The 21099-nt window shown below is 35.6% G+C and overlaps 1 protein-coding gene across 1 annotated transcript in view; it reads left to right on the forward strand.

Annotated features, from left to right (window-relative positions):
- The window catches only part of LOC149797170 (uncharacterized), a 110189-nt gene that overhangs the window by 42150 nt on the left and 46940 nt on the right, over positions 1-21099 (forward strand). The window contains exons 9-11 of the mRNA XM_089960726.1: positions 5801-6436; positions 9305-9411; positions 12361-12615. Of these exons, the coding sequence (XP_089816852.1) occupies positions 5801-6436; positions 9305-9411; positions 12361-12615 (998 nt within the window). The remainder of the gene's footprint in view (positions 1-5800; positions 6437-9304; positions 9412-12360; positions 12616-21099) is intronic.

A 21099-nucleotide genomic window follows, 5' to 3' on the forward strand; every position in this document is an offset into this window, starting at 1 on the left:
AGGCGAATTTTGGGTAGAAAAAAATCAGGTCCCAAAAATGAGGTTTTTTCCCTCTGTATTTTGTAGTGCAACTAGATATTCCAGATTATTTGGTATCATTGTAGAGCTACATCTGTCTACCTTTCTATAATACCACCGACTTTTTGGTATATCATGCATGACCATGACGTTACAGAGCTTGGCAGTAGGCTACTACCTCCCGCCACGTTAACTTGTCGCTAGGAGTTAATGTGTTAAGAGCCAGTTAGGTGTGAAGCTTAAGAATCACAGTGAAAGTCATTAGTGATTACTAGTCAGTACTTTGTGAAGGAAACTAAAAGTGCTTGTAGATTTTGTTGTTTTAAATCTTTGCTGTGAACTATGAGATACACATCTCTTTCATTTATATTTAATTGACAGTACACTGACTGGTATTCATTCATTATTGTTGTAACATTTTCTAATAGAATCTGATTCTTGTTTAAATGTTGCTGTTTTATTATAGAATGAAGAGAATTCTTATTATGTTCCAAAAACCACTTCTTTTTTTCAGTCTCTTTAAAATGCAAAGAAAAACCTACTGATTTAGAATCTAATCTGCCTGGTTCTGTCAAAAGTATGCTGTCATATTCATGATTAATTCAAGATACTGATAGTTTTGTCAGCCACTCCTTTTTACCTTTATGCTAGAACCGATATGTATCATGTTTATCCATCATCTAGACAGTAACTTTTGCTGATTAATATTCATGTTTCTCCAAATTTGATTTTCTTATGAAATATGGATAATCACCTTCATACATTATGTAATCACAACCTGTTTGACAAAAGTAGAAATATATATGTTTGTATGCGATTGAAAATTAATTCAATAGAGGTTTACTTATTTGGGCTTTAATGAAAAGTGATTATGGTTGCAAATGTTAATGTGTTAAACTGTGAAGTTTAATACATTAAATCTGAATTATTGTGTGGTATTAAATAACACATCTTGTGAAAGTGAATGCATTAAATATGGTATGTTAATTTTCAACTTATATATATACTGCAGTCACAAAATTTGTATGCAGGACAAACATATACCCCAACTAATAACAGGAATCGGATATGTATGAGGACAATAATATTAACATTCCTGATGCCTATGACGATTTTTTTTTTTTATGATTTACCATAATGTTTACACTTATCAGCGTGCCATTGCCCAGTGTGACTACAAAACTAGAGTCAGCTGGTATTTTTTGAACATGGTTGTTCTTCAGCTGTTAATACGAAGAAGAAAAACAAACACATCTGACATATGCAATTCTGTTACTTACCCCACCAATTTTGCCCACACAAACTTGCCTTGTTTCTCCAGTTGCAAAGACAGTCAACATATAACAGATGGATATTGATAAGTATTTCTATCCCAGACAGATGATACATGGAAAAGAACTATGTAACAGTTTTAATTCTAAGCGAGGGTGTTCTTAAACACATAGCTGCAAAAAGTGCAGGGCCAAAACACATGGGGTGGCGATTTGTCCAAAGAACGCATTCCAAAACATTTCCAGCAGCAGTACTTGCAATGTCAATACCACACATACGCTTGTACCTGGGAAGACTAAAATAGTCTGGCATGCTTTGAGAGAACTATGGCTTCACTGATGAATTTCATCAGATTAAAGGTTCCCACAGCTCCAAGCAAGACCCTTGGTCTTTGTATAGTTTTAAAATATTTGTGAATCATACTGGACTCAGATCATATATAATCATGTTTACCACAGGATAAAGTGGCTCACATTGCAGACTACATTAAACACTTTTTTGACTATGCATCGTCTGCAAGCAAAAACTGCTCTAGTCGCTAGACCACCTAAATCTCCCTACCTGTGTTATTTTGGCAGGCCATGCATTTATGTCTTACCTAATCCAACTACAACATACAGTCAAGGAGTGCCATCAATACATACACTTAGATGCAATCTGCAGAGAGGAACTACATATATGGCACAAGTTTGTGGATACATGGAATAGATTTCTACCTTCCATGATAAACAGTCAACAGCATTGGATGACATGAATTTATTCATGGATGCTTCATGCACAGTAGGTTTTGGAGTTTATTTCAAAACTGATTTGCAGCCACTTGGTCCACAGATCCAAAAATGCTTTTCGTGTTGAAGAATGACTTCTCTATGGCATTCTGGTAGTGTATCCAATCATGGTTGCAGCTATTTTTTTGGTGTAATACGGATGGGTAAACGCAGAGTGTTCATATGTGATAGCATGACCATCATAAATAAACTTGTGAAGGGGAGACAGAAGTACATGCATATAATGGAGTTAGTGCATAGACTGACATGTTGTGCAGTATCTTGCAAGTTTAACTTTTCTGCCAGACACATTACTGGAGCTAAAAACAATGCAGACGATGCTTTAACCCACTGTCAATTTAAGACCTTTCATGTGTTGGCTATGGATGCAGATCTACTAGCCTGTACATACCCCACACCATTGGAAGTCTTACAGATTTGGACCAATAAGTAGAAACTTAATGAAATCAGTCTTTGAGTCCTTCTATACATGCTGCATACAATTACACTGGATTCAGTATTTTTAGGACCTTCATGCTTATGTGTGGCTTCGCTTCAAATATGCAATTTCTACTGTCTATTGCAGAAGACACATTATTTTACTTAGTTACACACTACATTAGAATCCTCATCTTGAATCATTAGGTTGTGCTGTGTCTTTCTCAGCATTGAAGGATTTGATGCATTGGATGAGGTGCTCATCTTGCCAACCATATGCCCCCCCCCCACTTCATTACTGTAAGAGGTGAAGCATTATCAGTAGTTGTTTTTCTTAAGCACATGCAACTTATCTTCCATACGATGGGACTTGACATATCCCAGTATGGTGGCTATTCATTCCATTAGGTGCTGCACCATCAGCAACTAGTGGTTGGCTGGAATATCTTATGAACAAAGGACTGGGTTGATATTCATCATATTGTTAGACCAGATACATTGAAACACCTCTGAATGCCATCTGGATGCTGTATTGAGCTATAATTTTGGAGTTTAAATTCATATCTCTCTCAGTGGAATGGTTCATTTCTTATTCCCTGTCACAATGTCCATCCTATTCCGTGTATAAAGTAGGAATTCTGTGATCTTCCTCTACTTGTTCTTGGATGTTACCATTTCACTCATTGTCATGTGTGCTGCAATTACCCAATTCAGCATGAATTGGCTTGATTAATGAAATTACAAGGTTCAATAATAAAGTTCACTGATATTCACCAGTAATATTTCCTTTTCTGTTATGGCCTGCATGACCTGTTCAGCATACCAGTTGTGGAAATAAAATGGTGATTCCACTGTCTTTCAGTTTGGTTAGCAGGGAGAGCGAAACCGGTTCTTTATTTTACTATGCATGATCATAGGTGTAAGTTCTCCATCTTGTGGCAGAAATTCCATCTTTAGAATATCCCTACACCATGCAGATCCATTGAGTGCTTTGGAGGGTAGGGGGTTAAAGTGGTTGGAAAGTGTTTAGTAGGAAAAATATAAATGCTTAGGGGTACTAAATTTTAAACTTTTGATTTACTGTAACTTTGTGCAAGCAAATGAAAGATTTCCTGTGGTGTTCTGTTCACTTAGTATTTCTAGAATATGTTCTGCTGAATCACAAAGTTAATACTTTATGCCATAATTCAGTGATCACATCGGAAACACAATAACTCAATCATTATATTCCATTTTTTTTCAATTCGTACATTTGCCTAATAAGAATGATAACTGATGGAGGGCACTCAATTATTTGAATGAGACAGCTTGGCTGATTCTACACCTCCATGTATATCAATCTTCCATAGTTTTCTCTATCTGACCCTTTTTGCTTCACAGACATTTTAAAAAAAATAATTTTTTGCATTATCTTGGCTGAGATTGAAACTTTGCCCATGCTACATTTGCAGACAATAACTGCATTCATTTTTTTCTTTCTATCCAATTCAGTAAAGTCAAAGGAAAGGTTTTATTCTAAGCACTAAGCTAGGTGTGACACACTTTGTTACACTTGGCTACTCTTCCATTCAAACTATCAGTTCTAGCAACTTTAGCTTTCTTCTGAATCTCATTACAGTCTTCGTCAATTTACCGTTTAACCACAAAAAACAGCATTTTCTTTAAGTCTCAATGTATTTTGATTTTGAAATTACATTGCACTACTTATCCAGCTACATTTTTCAATGGAAATGAACACAAGAATGAACGATCAAGTTGTACTTTGACGTGCTCTTATAACGACCACATGTACATCACTGGGCCTTTCTGCCTCTGAATTCAGTCATTGTAAATATCAGCACATTTTCCCACCACTCGGCAGCTAGTCAGAGTATTTGAACTTTCCACCCAGGTATTGCGCTATGCTGTTTTGATGTACTCTTATAAATATAACATGCACATATAGGGATCTTTCAGGCACTGAATACTGTCATTGTAAATATCAGCACAGCTAAAATGATCAATTGATCAACATAATTTCCCACTCAGCAGGTAGCTGAAGCAGGACTGGCAAGCCTTTGAATTTGCCATTCAGCTATTGCATGGATACAGAGGACTCCTTTGTACGTGCTTTTCTTTGTCCCAGATAAAACAGTTGCATTCAAATATACATGATTAAAGAGACCTCTGTATAAACTGTGAGTGTTCTGGAAGCAAACTTGTGACAGAAATCATGATCATTTTATTGTGTCTTAGCTGTTTGTATAAGGTGTGGTAAACAAAATTATTAATTCCCATTTTCAGTTTAGTCTATGGAATCATTAACTGATGTATTCAAATATAATTTGAGAGGAATCATTTATTTAATAATTACTCATTTGAATTTTGGACAAACACACTACTTTGGGATTGTTGTGAATTCATTCAAAGACATTCTGGGTTATATCATTGTGATACATCTAGACTATTAGTACATCAGCTCATTCAAGATTATCAGTATAACAACACATCCAAGACTATTGGGATTCATCCCAAGTGTTTCATAATTTTGGACTTGTGATAGAACATTTAGGATTATTTGTGATCTAATTCACAATACTGCAAGTTCCTTCTAAATTTTCACTTTGCATCATTTATTGATTTTAATACACTTGTTGGTTTTGCTTCTTTCTGTTACTTACTTTAAGATGATATAGTCATACATGTGTTCAGGTTTCATCAGTGAGCAAACTGCATGTAACATGTTTTGTAAAATGTTGAAATAATGTTATATTTCAGTTGTGTTATTCATGTAACATAACAGAATGATTAATATGCTTGTTACAAAGCACATTGTAAAAAGGTTATTGTCTGAGTATTACAAAATATGGGACCCTTGTTCATGTGACATAAAATGCTTTGAAAATTCATGCATCCTCTGTCACAGTATATTTCAGTACATGGTTTAACTTCATAACCTGTACATAGTCAACTTTTAATAAATTAAATACACATGTTCTTCCACATACTTCCACTTGCTTAGATTGCAACATTACAAGAATAACAGGAATCTCCATGTGAATGGTGTGTGTATATATATATATATATATATATATATATATATATATATATATATATATATATAACAATGTAATCAAAATTATTTGCAAATTGTTTTACTAATGTTAGAAAGTTTTTTAGTGACTTTCTGAAGGTTTATGTTGATTGGTTTCTTCTTGTATGAAAATACTGAATAAGTTTTTCTAGTCACATTTAAGGCAATGAGATTATTTCTTAAATGCCACATTGCTCAAAATCCACTTTACCATTCATTTTCCATTTTCCAGATGCAGAAGTAACTGATAAACTGCAACTCTATTGCAAGCTTCTAAATGATCAAAGCCAGGGACCTGAAATTGGTGATGAGCAGGCAGGAAATAGCAAGGTCATGGATCAAATGGAGCCAGCTCTTAACATAAAGGAAAATGTCACTCACCATATAGAGTCATCAAATTTAGGAAAAGATCGAAAGATAGTCGCATCTTCTGCATCCAAACCATCACAGCTATCTCATGTGGCCCAGAGTAACAATGAGGATAATGAAGGTTTAAAGGCAAGCAGTAATGTCGTGCCAGGGGATAAAAAAAATAGCTTCAGTAACATGTCAAAGGAAGATTTCCTTCAAATGCTGGAAGAAAGTGTAAGAAATGCTGATAAGAGTGACAGTAAGGATACAGTCAAGAATATACTTCAGTTTCTAAATGAAAATTCTGACAAACTAGTAAGAAGTAGAGAAGAATATTCACCATTGGCAATGTGGGATTTTGCCGGTCAGTATGTGTACTACACTACACACCAAACTTTTCTGACACAACGGGCAATTTACTTGTTGGTTTTAGACCTCACTCAACAAGTCACAGATCAGGTGAAGGATGATGACTGTTTCTTTGATATTGAGGGGAAAAAGGAGTGTCAAGTTCATGGTAAGTTTAACTCTAATCTTCATAGCTGTGTTGCTCATCTCCATAACAAAAGGATGGAACAGCATCTATAGTAATTGCCTACCAACATACTAGTTTCTCCTCCCCCATGTGATAAACATAAAATATATAAAAACTGCACAAACCTTAGTCATTTCATTCATTAATTTATAATTTCTTACCTGAATGTCACCAAGGGTCCCTAACACTGGCATCTTTTTTGCATTTCAAACCAAATGGAAGTTTTCAGGGTAAACAATGAGCCTCCTTGATGTCCTTTCCTCTTTTCTAGAGAAAGTACATTCTCAGGGACAAATAGAAGGTAAAATCTGTCATCTGCATCCAATATTTGCAATGTTCAGTTTTGATATTTCTCAAAACTCAAAGAACAAAATTAAAAGGTTAAGAGGCGTGGCTCTTATATACATGGGTTCCACAGGATGTAATGCCCCAACTTATGGCAATTTGTTTAATTATTCAGCACTTATTGAAAACAATGAACAAAATAGGTCCTGTTGTCTGAAAAAAGTATAAAACTCGTCTTGCAAATATTTTGGCCATTTTAGTAAAACTCCCATTTACTGTAAAATGAATACAAGTTAACATTGTTAGGGACCTTCTGTTTGAAGTTATAAATTGATGAATGAAATCAAGTTTTCTGCATTTTCTTTTCATTTCTAACATCAGTTGAAGAGTACTAGGTAAATCCTATAGACAGTGTATTTGAGAGACATGGGAACCAACTCAATAGCAAAGCGGAAGCTAACACTAAGTTTCACATATGCCTCATGGATGTATATATACACATATACATACATTATATTCCTCATGTCACAGTTTAAATAGCTAAGGGAACGTACAAGCAACTTTCATTAGGTTAGTGTAGTAGGCAGTACAAAGCAAAAGAGAACTACTATTGTCCTGAGTTGGTAACTACTAAAGCTGGGAATTTAATATTAATAATAATAATAATACCAAGAGAATATGATTTTATTGTATGTGATGTTAGTAGTTTGTTTAAATTAATACTTGGTCCAATATTTCATCACCCATTGTAGTTTATTTTACAATGTAAATTGTATCTGATAAATTCATAGAATTGGCAGGCAATTCAGTAACTTATTTCACGTAAGGAAGAGTGTAAGGGATACATATTATTCCTATTGAAAATTAAGTAGACACTAGTTTACCTTTTCAAACTCCACCGACCTTTTATAATTAACCTTTTTTCATTACTTAGGTGAAGCATTTACATGGAAAGAAACCCACAGCTTTGACTGTATTTATGTTCTCAGCTTTTATAATCAGTCATACAGGATGAAACAGCTGTGACTGTTATGCCTATATATTATCAATCAGTTTTAATGCATTGAGGTTAATATGGTACTTTTTTATTCAGTCAATAATTGTTAAATACAAATGCAGTGAAAAATGACTTGACTGAACATGTGTTAACAGTGTAGATTTGTTTTTGAAATTGTAAATATTGAATAAAGTTTGATAAAAGGAACAAGGTAGATATCTGTAATGTTTCTTATCAGGGGACTCTGATATTAAACTAAATTTTGTGCCAGGGACTGCTACTGTCCTTTGCCACAGAATGGCCAGGTATTGCAGTACCTCAGCCATCAACCCACTTCTCATCTCATGTCAAGTAATTTAAACATAAATATTAAAAATATAAATACAAATGTATGGGAGAGCAATTACCATCTTCTCTGAGCTAGGCAAATTTAACTTGGTTGACTGTGATTGTCCAGTAGTTGATGAGACGTCATATTTTTTAATCAGCTCATCAGAGTGAATTACCATATTGATTGACAGTGAAGGATGAAATTGATATATACACTTAAATTTGGTTTCCGAGTTGAATACACTCATCAGTCTTTACATATTAGAATCAAAGATTTCAGTGAGCTCTGGGTTGCCAAGTGGTTTAAAGAGCTTGCATTTACAGATCACTGACATCTCACCTCAGATCACTTGGGTTCAAGTCATGGACTTGGCCTATGTGGGTTATCAAGAAAGATTGCCAGTAGCTTCCCATGGTTTGGTGTTCTTCACTGTTTTTTTCCAGCTTCCTTCACCAGTTATTCTTGCTTCCTTGTATAGCCTATCATTTGCTGCAGAATAGCATTAAACCCAAAACAATAACCAACATCAAACATTTCAATTGTTTTATATTTTGTTCATCTAGTTTGAACATATTTTATCTACGTAAAGTAATATATTTGCAAAATTATAGAAAACAAGTTCACAAGATGTCATACAAATTCCCTTCCATTAAACACAAGAATATCACACGGTGAGTAGAATACAGTAATTTAAATGGAAGATTCCATTTGAATAGATGGTAAAGGATAAAGGAAAGTTGTGATAAAACGACTCAGGGGATAATTGTGGCAAAGGTTGCAATTTAAACTGACAGACACAAAAACTTGGACATCTTGACATGACTTAAAATGCTAAAATGCTGACACAAAAGCATTAGGATAATTAAAGGAAAATTGCTGAAATAAATAATTAGAGGCTAAGATATGTAAAAAGTCTGATAGATGAAATGTTACAAGGAGCAACCCTAGTTTGCTGTAATTCATTTTCTTTTGGGTGACTTTGAGAAATTTATGGTGAAAAAAATGCACTGAGGTTGATTTTCTTGTATTTTGATTGTAGGCACTAAGCAATTTGCTCAATACAGTCTACAATACTAGTAGCTCGATTTTATGTAGAGACCTGGTTTTTGACTTTGCACATGCATATTTCATTTGCAGTTAATAAAATATGTGAATATAAGCATGGTCATCTCTTTGGATTGGTACGACTTATATTGCTCAAACCATGGTGTCACCTGAAGCTTTCTTTTCCTTTCAGATCTAGTGGAGATTTGGTTGAACTCTGTACATTCCTGTGCATCAACCCTTGAATCATGCAGTCCTCCTGTGATTCTAGTGGGAACACACAAGGATAAGATTGAGCAGGTAAATTTAAGTGGGATTCGTCACTGTTTCATTGTTTCAAAGTGAATGTGTCTGGTCTGAGAAAATATTATTCTTTCTGAATAGTAGGTTGGAATAAAAATTCACAGTGAACATATCATATGAGTATGAATCCTTGTATCTCAAAGACATTGTAATTGATAAAAATAGGGGAGTGAACCAGTGGACAACAAAACCTGTATAAAAAATAAAAGTATACATAAGTCATCAATCAATGGCACACTGTTGAAAACATGCACTTTGGTAAATATGCTTTTAATATTATAAATAATACCTAGACCTGGTGACCAGTGCTTTGCATCTCTCCATTATTTTGATGACTGGTAAAAGGTGCTTGGCATCTGGTGCCAGGTATCCTGTATTTGCTGACATGTGGGTTGACCATATGCCTCATATCTGATGACTGGTGACTGATGATTAGTCAAGCAACAATGATCATAGAGGAGTCCCAATCCACTCAGCTGGACACTATCAGCAATATTCACCTTGGATGAGCTAGGAAAAGAAATCTGCCTTTCCCTACTCTAGAAAAGTGGCCTTGCACTTGGATGTTGGCAACTAGCATGAACTGGGAAGTGTAAAAATCCCTTCTGGTAATAGCATTCTGGTCTTTAGTTTATTGGAAGGTACCTCTGTTTCCTGAAGTGGAATTGATTTTTTTTTTCTTGGGTTTCATTCAATCTTTGGATGCATTTACTTAGTGGCCTGATCATTGTAGATTGATGTAGTGTGTGTATCTAAGACAGCTATGTGCATCACTGCATTCCTTTCATTATCATTGGTCGCTTAATGAAAATCTTCAATACACTGGATCAGTTTTTAGGTATTTTAGAGCAGACATGAAAATAAAAATAGAAGTAATTATGGAAAGCAAGCATGATGAATTTTTAGAGCTGCCAATTAACTAATGCTCTGTGGATCATTTGTCACAGTTTGTAAAGACCATGATTGAACTTAAGTTTTAAGTTTTAATAGCAGTTCTATTGACCATGATTTTTCATTACCAATATATATTTTAACAGTTGTATTTGAACTACAGGCATATACAACTAATAATTTCCTGATATGTATGGAATTGACCAATGAGGTAGAGTTTGTTTGTGGTCACTACAATAATTGCCTTTTTATTTCGAGTTATATTTTATAAATGAATGTAACAATACTGAGTTGACTAAATTTACTGCATTATTGTATGTTTCATTACATTAATAATAATAAAAATAATAATAATGACCTTATTTAAAGAGGGTAACTCAATTAGCTAAGAACTAACCTACCCTTGAGGCCCTCAATTTAAATAACATGTTCAGAATCACCTTGCAACAGTTCATGTTTTTATCCCCCTGTAGTAATGGGGTTGTACAATAGTCCTGATTATTCATCACTGCTTATGGTATGTGGTGACTGTGGAGTCAACCTGCAAGCCATGGGTTGTGTCACGTATCATTGGAGGAGAGAATCCTGGTAGATGAGTAGAAGAGTGGTCAAAAGTTGCCCCTCTGATGCAGCAGATTAGTTCGGCCTTAACTTCAGCTAGATGGGTGGTCACAACGGCCTGGTCTGATCAATTGGCTAGTCGTGTCAAATATTGTGGACTATGTTAATATTCATATAAAGCATCAAGTGACCTTTGTGATTAGTCATCATTATTTTCTTGACCAAACCTTACATAGAACATAGATCCAGAGGGCAGTGGCAAGGGTCAACTCAATAAAATTTATAGTTTGCTGTGCAGCCTCAACATGAAAAAAGCATTAAACAGATGTAAATCTCTTTCCCTTTGTTGTGCTATGAGGTGTGTAGGGAGTACAGTTGATGAATTATTTATTATACCAGTATGGGAAAACCAACTAGAGCAATCAGTAGAATGAGATTAATTTAAAAAAAAAAACCTGGATTAATTTAACTAGTGATTTAGTTGAGGAAATGTTTCAGTGTAATGCACAATAGCCATGATTCTCATCATTGAAACCAATGAGATGGTTTGACTATGAGGTGTATTATTATCCAGTGATGAGAAACAAACTTACTAAACTGGCAGCATTTGTGATAGCCAGAATGCTTGAGAGCTTGAGTGGACAACCAAAACACATTAAATTAAACCTAGTTTGGGCCAACTAATTGTAGAGTGTGTAGGTGCAAAGCCCACTTGGATAATCTACTTCACACAAATGTTTTTTTCCATCATCATAATTAATAATACTCCTCACTGTCAAATTGATCTCATTACCTCGAGTGTCTTGGCCACCAATGTTTGAATTCTGATGTGTGTTTAACCGTTCTTGAAATTTGAGACTAAATTTTTCAGTGTAAACCTTCTGGAGTCAGGCAAAGGCAGATTTCTTTTCCTATGATTTTGTTATTCTTGCAATATCAAATGGTTACAAATTTTTCTCATAAAATGGTACTTGCTATTACAGTGTATTTGTTATGCTTGTTAATGTATAGGGCAGAACTTATTTGAGATGCTTTAATGATATCGAATTATCACTTTATTTAAATGACACATACAATATATTTAATTGTTTGCTGTAAAATAATACACTTTTTGTACCAGCTAAACCAACCAAATAATAAAAATAATCATCAATTTCTTTTACAGCCATAACGGTCATGGATTTGTGATTCTGAAGAGAGAGATTAATAGATTTGCTTGTCCACACTCTGATCTTTTTATGCCATGTAACTTTTGTTTTTCTTGATCTTCTGAATTGAATAGATCATTCACTTTTATCAAGTGGAATGATGTTGCTGTATGAATAATCTATGTATGTTCAAGTTGTTTGAGTAAAAATCATGTCGAAATTTCACCATGAGACCATTACATGTTAATCAGTAAGTGTATCTATTTTTTCTAAGTCCCTGAATCAGTCCATGTTATTCACACAATTTTGTAAGTCTGGGGATTTTATTTAATGTTTAATTTTAAAGGACATTGGCCAGGAGAGGAGTGAAAATGTTTTCCACCAGATTAGATTCCGCTATCTTACGGGAAGGCCGGCAAGACTTCACCTAGCTGATATGGATTTTTCCATAGACAACACTATTGAAGACCCTGTGATTAAGGATTTACAGAGGAAGATTGTGGAGCTTGCATCCCAGCAGCCGCATTGGGGAGAAAGTATTCCAGGAAGATGGCTTCCTTTGGAAGAACGGCTGATGAGCCTCAAGGCCAAAGGTGTCAAGGTAATTTACACAAATCCACTATTAACCTAGTTTGTGATTTACTTATTGTAAGAAATAAATATACACAAAGGATAACTTTCATAAATTTTTAAAAGCCTTTTATAGAAGTATAGTGCAGCTTAGATCATGCAAAAACTGATTGTCCAACTTCCCGTTTTTCAAAATAAAAATACATCCTTGCAGCTATTTTACTGTTTTTTTTTAACACATGTCAGGTTAATGGATCTCTTTAAAGACAAAAGTGTTTTCCTATATGTCTAAACACAGTCATGCCATTGGCATTGTATATTCAAATTTATATCAATGTACTTAGGATGCGGTATGACTTAGTTTGGTTTTTAAAGAATGTGAAAGGTTTTGTCATGCAGAAGCATTTGGTTGTATATAATGGGACTTGGAGACTACTCAAAATTGAAAGGTGCTATGTAGTACAAAGACCCATATTTTCATTCATCCATTTATGCATTCTATGAAGAATTCTAAAATATAGCAATTTTAATTTAGTATCATCATTAAATGTCTGTATTTCCAGTAGATGTCTGTATATCCAGTTAAAATTTTCATCTTAATTAAAATCTTTTTCTTGATGAGCATATACATTGAGAACCTATATATTCTCACAATGCATTAAATATTTTATTTTTTCAGCAAGACCTTTTACCCCTTTAAGAGATGTTATCCACATATAAATATGAATTTTTCAGTGTAGTAGATAGAATGTTAAAACACAATAACAATCAAGAACAAGGAAAGAAATGCATAATGAAAATCACATGTGCAAAAATGTACTACCTGGTTTTCTGTAAGTTTTCAGGCAGGAGATCTAGTAAAGATTTAAGGTGGTGAAATATATGGCTTTAAAAAAGAGAAAGAAAGAGAAAATTTAATAAAAGATTGGATGCATATAATGAATATCAGGATAAAATGAAATATTGTCAACTTTTAATGCAAGATATCAGTAAAATAAGATCATATGTGATAGATAACAAATATACCCATGGAATATCTTTTCCTCGTAGGCATCATTGATTGATTAAAATGGTGTGCTCTCTTGGGAGCATTAAAGTTGAATAAAATTGTATGTCTTCATTATACATTTTGGCAGGTTTTTATGTAAACTGTTTCATGTCCATGAGACTAGTAATGACTAGCAATGATTATACACTAAGTAGTATCCAATATATATATATTGAATGCCTGCATAATGGGTCAATTAAAAGGCAAGTAAAAATTGCAGGAAGTATTATCAGAACATTGCACAAGCCAATATAAACAAGCATTCTTCCACAAAAAAATACACATACAAAATATTCAGGGTTTAAATTTTGTAATTATTACTAAAATCTATATTAATACAGAGTAATCCATACATGACACTTTCCGTAAGAAAATTCCAAAAGGTACCATCATTTTTATGTTATGTTATACAGAAAATTTCTTCTTTATATACAGATTCATAATATTTAGGAGAACTACAACTACCTCACAAATCCATATCTTCCAGATAAAACATTTAGCTAAAGAAAGATAAAAGTTATCTGCCCACCATGGTGGCAATCAGTCAGTGATCTCTCCTTGGCAAAGGGATTGGCAGCAGATCCCATGAATATCTCAGTTATTACTTCTGCTTGTACCAAGATGCACGCTCTTATCATGAGAGACCTTGCAAAATCCTTAACCTAGTTTCTAGAAGTTGTACACTTAGAAGTTGGAGGAGTCTTCACTTCAAAAGGAAAGCATACTCCATCATCCGATGAGAAGAAAGTTCTGCCTTTACAATTTTTAAATACTTTGCCATCATCACAGACTTAATAGTATTTACATAGCAAGGGTGGCCTGTATGCAACTTCACATTAGTTATGGCTTTGGTTATAATTTGTATGTGTGTGTAAGTCTGCAGTGGGCTGTTGAAAACTCTTAACATATATATATTTTCCACTCTGACTGGGTACATAAAGGTAAGTTTTCTATACTGCAATCTAAGCATCCATTCACCAAGCTTCAATGAATTTACCTTTACAGACTATTCTAACAGCCAGTTCTTTCCCCCCTGCTGAAAGTTTTCCTGGGGAAAGAATCAGCTAGCTGGTTTTTTCCCCAGGGAAAGAATTGGCTAGCTGATTCTTTCCCCCTCTAGTTATTTCTTCCCGCCCCCAAACGACTAATTAGTTTCTTTTAATTAATGGACTCCTTGGTAATAAGCTCAGTGCCCACATGCATGTAATGCCAGTCACTTAACAAATGGTGGGGGGGGGAACAGAATCATCTAGCTGATTCTTTTGCCCTTACAACCAAATAATTTATTTTTTGTTGATGGGCTCTTTGATAATACACTTAAGGCCTGCAAGTGAAATATCATACATATAATGGGTCAATTAACAGATGGAGGGGGTGCAGAATCAGCTAGCTGATTCTTTCCTCACTACATCCAATTGGTTTCTTTTCATTAATGGACTCTTTCCTAATCTGCCTAAGGCCCACATGTGAAATACATGTAATGGTTCACTTAACAAACTCACACATAGGGTTTATTTCAAATGAGCTTTTACATTAGTACAGATAATACAGATTACAGTTTCAGATTAATAGCCTTTAAAAAAATCACTTACACAGAATATGACACAACTTGTAATTAATTTCATGCTTCTTCTTAGCAACCTAACATTACATTAAATGGTCATCTGCAACATTTTGTAAATAAACTCCAGACTGAAAGTGTCAAAGGAAAAGGATGCTGGCAACCTCATTCATTCTGCTTAACTCCTTTAGAATTGAATCCACTAGCACTATGCACATAAATGTCAGTGGATAACAGTGTTGCTGCACCCATAAACTAACACATTATTTGACTCCATATTACTGTCCTGTAAATAGTTGTTTACACTGTTGTTGAGGTACTTGCTAAGCTTTTAATAACGAATATGGAGCGCATATGCCTGACAGTACTATTTTCCAAATGTTGTTCCTATCTTCGCTTCCTGAATTGCAAAGCTTATTGCTTTAAACATACAGTTACCATCACTTCGTACAATTTACAGTTTTGTCAGGGCTGATGATGTCTATTGTAAATTATACTTTGGTCACTTCATAAATTAAGGTGATTTTTATTTTCTTTCAACTCTCTTTGCATTGTTTCTATGTAGGTAAATTCAAGATATTATGATCGTTTTTGTTTTCCTTATGTACATGGGGCCTCCTTGGGAGTCTTGTTGGCAATCTTTTCAATTGTTGACTCGTTTGTCTTTTAAGAACTTTAGGTTGATTACCATTACTTCTGTTACTCATTGTTGAAGGAGTAATGTAGACTTTTGTTGTGTCTTTTCAGTAGTTCTTTCATTTGCTTTCTTCGAATTTGTGGCATATTTGGTGGTAGTGGCTTTTGTTATAGGTGGTCTCCTAGTATAAAATTTAAAATGGCTACAGTGATAAACGTTAGAGAACAGCTTGCCACTATGTTCATTCTGCAGTGTTACCCTGCTGTTTGTAAGAACATCTTTTACTACATAAAGGCCCACCCATCGTGGTGCCAGTTTGCAGCCAAATCTCCTTGTTTTATTGCCATTCTTCACATGTACAATAGCTCACTTTTGAAAGGGTTTAAAGAATTTCTTTTGTCAAAATTTTGCTGCTGGCAGGTCTGTGCATTTTTAATGTTTTCTGTTACACTTTGAACTATATAAACTCCCTGTGTTTGTTAATGTTTGCCAACATTTGAATACTTGTGAAACATTGTTTGCAAATTTCCTATTGTTTTCTGTTTAATTAGCAATTTCAATAAAATACTAAATTATATTATACAGGCTAATAAAACTGACTAATTGGGACAATCATATTTCTTCCTAGTGAGACCTTAAAATAGTTACATTTCCTCATTTTATATTCTAATTATATATAAAATCCAAACAAAACAATAAAAACATATAAACCCCCTCAATGAAGAAAGGACATTAAAATACATATTTTGTTAATATGGTTGGCTATAACTTAAATATTTATTTTAATATGGTTGTTGTTAAAAACAAATATATTCATTTTTTTGGAGTGGGATTTGTTCTTGTAAAATTCCTAAAATAAGTTAGTATATGTTTTTATAAATTTAGTTTTGCTAATTAATTTTTCTAATGTATAAAAGGTGTAATTGGAGGGTGGGAAGAATCACCAACCAATTCCTTCAACGGGGGGGAAGCTTTCAGCTGGAGGGGGAAAGAATTGTCTAGCCACTTGTTATCCCCAGGGGAAAGAATTGGCTAGCTGATTATTTCCCTGGGGAAAAAAATTGTCTAGCTAATTCTTTCCCTGAGTAATCTTTCAGAGGGGGGTAAATCTGACAACTACACCATCATTGAGTCGTCCTACATGTAGCATTGTAAATTGTTATTAGATATTTATGCTTCATTGCCTTCATTAGGTTGCCTGCTATAAATAAATTCCAGGTAACACATTATAAGGTACAATTCTGCACCAACATTGTTTTAATAAAAGAAAATCAGGTACAGGGCTACAGATGTTTATATATTCTTCTTGATTTGTCTTACAGACTGGACCATGGGCAAGGCTAGACCTAAACTGTGCAAATGCTAGAAGAAAGCTACCAACAATCACCCCACTTGTGTAGTGTCTTCCGGCTGGGAATCTGTTAAACACATGCAAATTCTATTCAGTACGGACTCCAGATAAATGGAGTACTGTGATTGGGGCATGAAAGGGGAAAGTGCAGAGACACACATCAAAGGGCAAATACATCATGAGTATACTGATGTCCTCATTGCAGGAACTTCTTCCAGACAAGGGATGTAAGTCTATAAATGTGCATCAGTAATAAAATGCTGAAAATCTACATGTTCAGAGACAGTTCTGGCACCCTGTTTACTGCCACAGGACTAGTCCTTACAGGTGATACCAATAGGCCTCCCCACTTTAGTGTTCAGCTCCATATCTGTTGCTGAACAGCGAGACAAAGAGTAAACTAAACAGCAAAAATTAGTCTTGCACAGCAGATGCACAGACTGGTTACATGGATCAAACATTCCATACCCCATCCGAACATGATGAACTGGACGATGTTCTTCCCACAAAGATGGCCCACTTTTGTTATGACCAGACTGGGCCATGTACAAGGGATCATAATGGCCCATGACTGCAATAGATAATACATTATAAACCACTAGAAGAATACCCATTGTTCAATATGTTGAACCTGGTCTGTATAGGCACTTACATAATTCAGTCTAACCCAGATTGTGCCTCATGACACTCACTACATACGATGCTGAGATTAGTACCTAAGATTTTAACAGATATCACTTTGCAGTATTCTCAGACCTTTGCCACACGAAGGGATCTTTTAATCAGCGACTGCTTGGAAGTTGCAGTATCAATTTCAGGGCACTTCACAAGATTTAGTGAGTGACAAACCTTTAAACTTTACCAGCTAATTCTCGGGTAGCACAAGAAATGTCAGACTCACTAACTACAATAAAAAATGATGATGCTTTGTCCTTCACTACCTGGATCAGGGCTCCCACATCAGTTGATATTCTGACTAAACAGAAAGAATCCAACTTCAGATTACTTCCCCAGTCTGGCAGAGTTACCAACATTTTTGACTGTGAACATTGTTGGTTACAAGACCCAAGCATCAACCAACTATTTTTCTCACAAAAGCACCTGCCATAAAATTTTCTGGTGGTTCTACAACTCCATACCCCAGTATTTCAAATGGACACCCCATCAGTCGACTGTGATATTACAGCTTTGGGGATGACAAAGCCATACTCCATACATATGGATTGGATGTCTTTTCATGACACTCAGCAGATGGTACACAATATTGTATCTGTGGGTTCTGTGTTTTACTCGGTATATATGCCAATCTTCCAATGGGTGGAACACAGCTTATCTTCTCCCACTTTGAATTCCACAGGACATGCATGGGAGTCAGATTCTAGTATTAAACAGAACTGCACAACACACCATTGCCTATGTCATTAGCAGATGCAAATGTAAAGCTGGCAGAATGAGATGCAGTGTACTCTGCCTCCATCTTCCTTAATGATTACCATAAGGCCAAGCAATGATTGCAACCATTATCTTCTAATCTCCTAATTAATGGACAGGTGGATGAAATCTACAAACAAGCTACCCAGTAGACCAATTTTCCTCCCTCACAACTTCAGAATCAGTACTGGGACATTCAGGGAAATCAACAAATAAAACATTGGGATTCACCTTGGACACAGACCTCTGAGAAGCAGTCCTACCAAAGTTACAGCTGTTGAAAACCACAGTTCATGTGAACAAAAGTGGATAAGACAAAGAGAGGGAGAAATTATTTTCACCAGTGTTTCTCGTCATTACAGTTTGGGGCCCCAAGTGGCTGAGTGGTCAAAAGCGCTCACTGTTACGATCACTGCCATCTCACTTCTGTCTGCGTGGGTTTGAGTCTCGGGTTTGGCCAATGTGGGTATGTGAGAAAGCTTGCCAGTAGCTTCTTGTTGGTTGGTGGTTCTTTCGGGGGTTTTCCCAGGTTCTTCCTCCACCATATATACTGGCTGCCATGTATAGCCTATCTTGTGCTGAAAAATGGTGTCAAACACTACAACAACAACAACCATTACAGTCTCCATTTCTCAAAATATGACATCTTCACGCCGCCTTTACCACAGATCCTGGTAGAAGAAAAGCTAATTTTTTTATGTCGAATGGGACAAGATTTGCTACAGTGATCAATGGATTCAACAAGTGGTTTCCAAGGGACTCTGCATCACTTGAGCACACCTCCTTTCCCCAGAGTCCAATCAGCTACAAACTTCCTCACTGATGCATTCAAAGCCACCACCTTGTAGCAAGAATTAAATGACCTTCTCTATAAAATGGCAGTAGAAATCATTCAAAATATAAATTCTCCAGGTTTTTATTCAAGACTATTTTTGGTCCCAAAGGCAAACAGCACTCTTTTCCCTGTCATCGACCTAAGCACCCATCAATCAGTTCATTCACTGCCCTTAGTTCACGATGCAATCACCATAGCATATTTTGAATGCCATCCATAAGGGAGACTTTGTAATCAGAGTGGACGCAGACCTTCACATCCCTATTTGCACAGCTTCCAGGAAGTTGCTGTGATTTGCCTGCAAAGACATGTTCCAATTCAGAGCACTCCCATTTGGACTCAACATACACTAATCTGATGAACCTTAGTCTTAGACAAGTAATGAATCATGTCCAGATCATCTCTATGATGGCAACATCAAGCTAGCTGGACAACATTCTGCAAAAGCATCAGGTGAGCTATATCATAGATCATGACATGAAATCCAACCTAATACCGTCTCAACAATTTGTTCATCTAGTTATGGAGTTCAACACAAATGTAAACAGAGAGTCTCCTTCCGAGATGAGAATTCAAAATAGTATCATGGTGGATTCTTCACTTTTGAGGCAAACTATCCACTTGAGAATTATGTCACCTACTAGGCCTGTTCACTGTGGCAGTGGACCTCATCATTCTGGGTCACCTTTTTCTGCGACCAGTACTATTAATTCTTTTATTCCAATGGAGGCCAAATGTTTGCCCACTGGACCAGCCATTTACTATCTGCACAAATATGTGGAACCATCTCCAAAAATGGAGCAACCAAACTTGACTCAAAGCAGGTATACCTCTGCAAGTACAACCACCAGAAATCACTGTATGGATTACAGAGGGCTGGGAGGGTTGACATTCCTACTACTGTCTTTTCAGGAAGCCAATGGAGTGATGGTTCAGTTTCGTTCATGACGGTACCATCCTTCATCACCAAGAACAGGCTTCTCCTTGGTTAACCAGATTTTTGTAATGAAATCAATGTCTACTCTGGACACTTCATCTCAAGGCCACATACAAGTCCCAGTGTGAGCCCTGAAGTGTTATCTAAAATGAAAAGAGGCATTACATTGAGGGAGATAATGTCTCCTCTTACTTCACAAAAAAGAACAGGAAGACATATCAGCACAGACACTGTTCAGATGAATTTGTAATGTATTTTTGCTCATGAGTTTTGAGTAGTCACCACAAGCATAAAATTTAAGGAAACTGTTTTCTAACTGCCATGGGATGGATATTGGGGTCCACATTCTCCAGCTTTTATCTTAGAACTCTTTCATCCCAAAGGGCTCAAGTCAATCTGGTGGGACCTATAACCATGGCACAACAGGCCACCTTACCAGGTCATTCAACAGCTTCATATATATGTGGCTTCATGACTTCCACTGGATTTGCTTGAGGGAAATTTTTTCCCTATTTGAAGCCACTCCCTGTCAGATGAAATCTATTCCAGCCGGTTATCAAAATATGTATCACATACCTTATGGATATGGAGATGACCTCTGCTAGGTAAAGGGATGCATCTTCCTCCACCTCTCACCTATTCTCCTAAGATATTTGGATTGGATAATGTATTTGAAGAAGAAACCAATTTTGTTTAGTAAAATATGTTTCTCCAA

This window comes from Sinohyriopsis cumingii, chromosome 6, assembly GCF_028554795.1.
Source record: "Sinohyriopsis cumingii isolate HCF-2022 chromosome 6, ASM2855479v2, whole genome shotgun sequence".
In the NCBI taxonomy this organism is placed as follows: Eukaryota; Metazoa; Mollusca; class Bivalvia; order Unionida; family Unionidae; genus Sinohyriopsis; species Sinohyriopsis cumingii.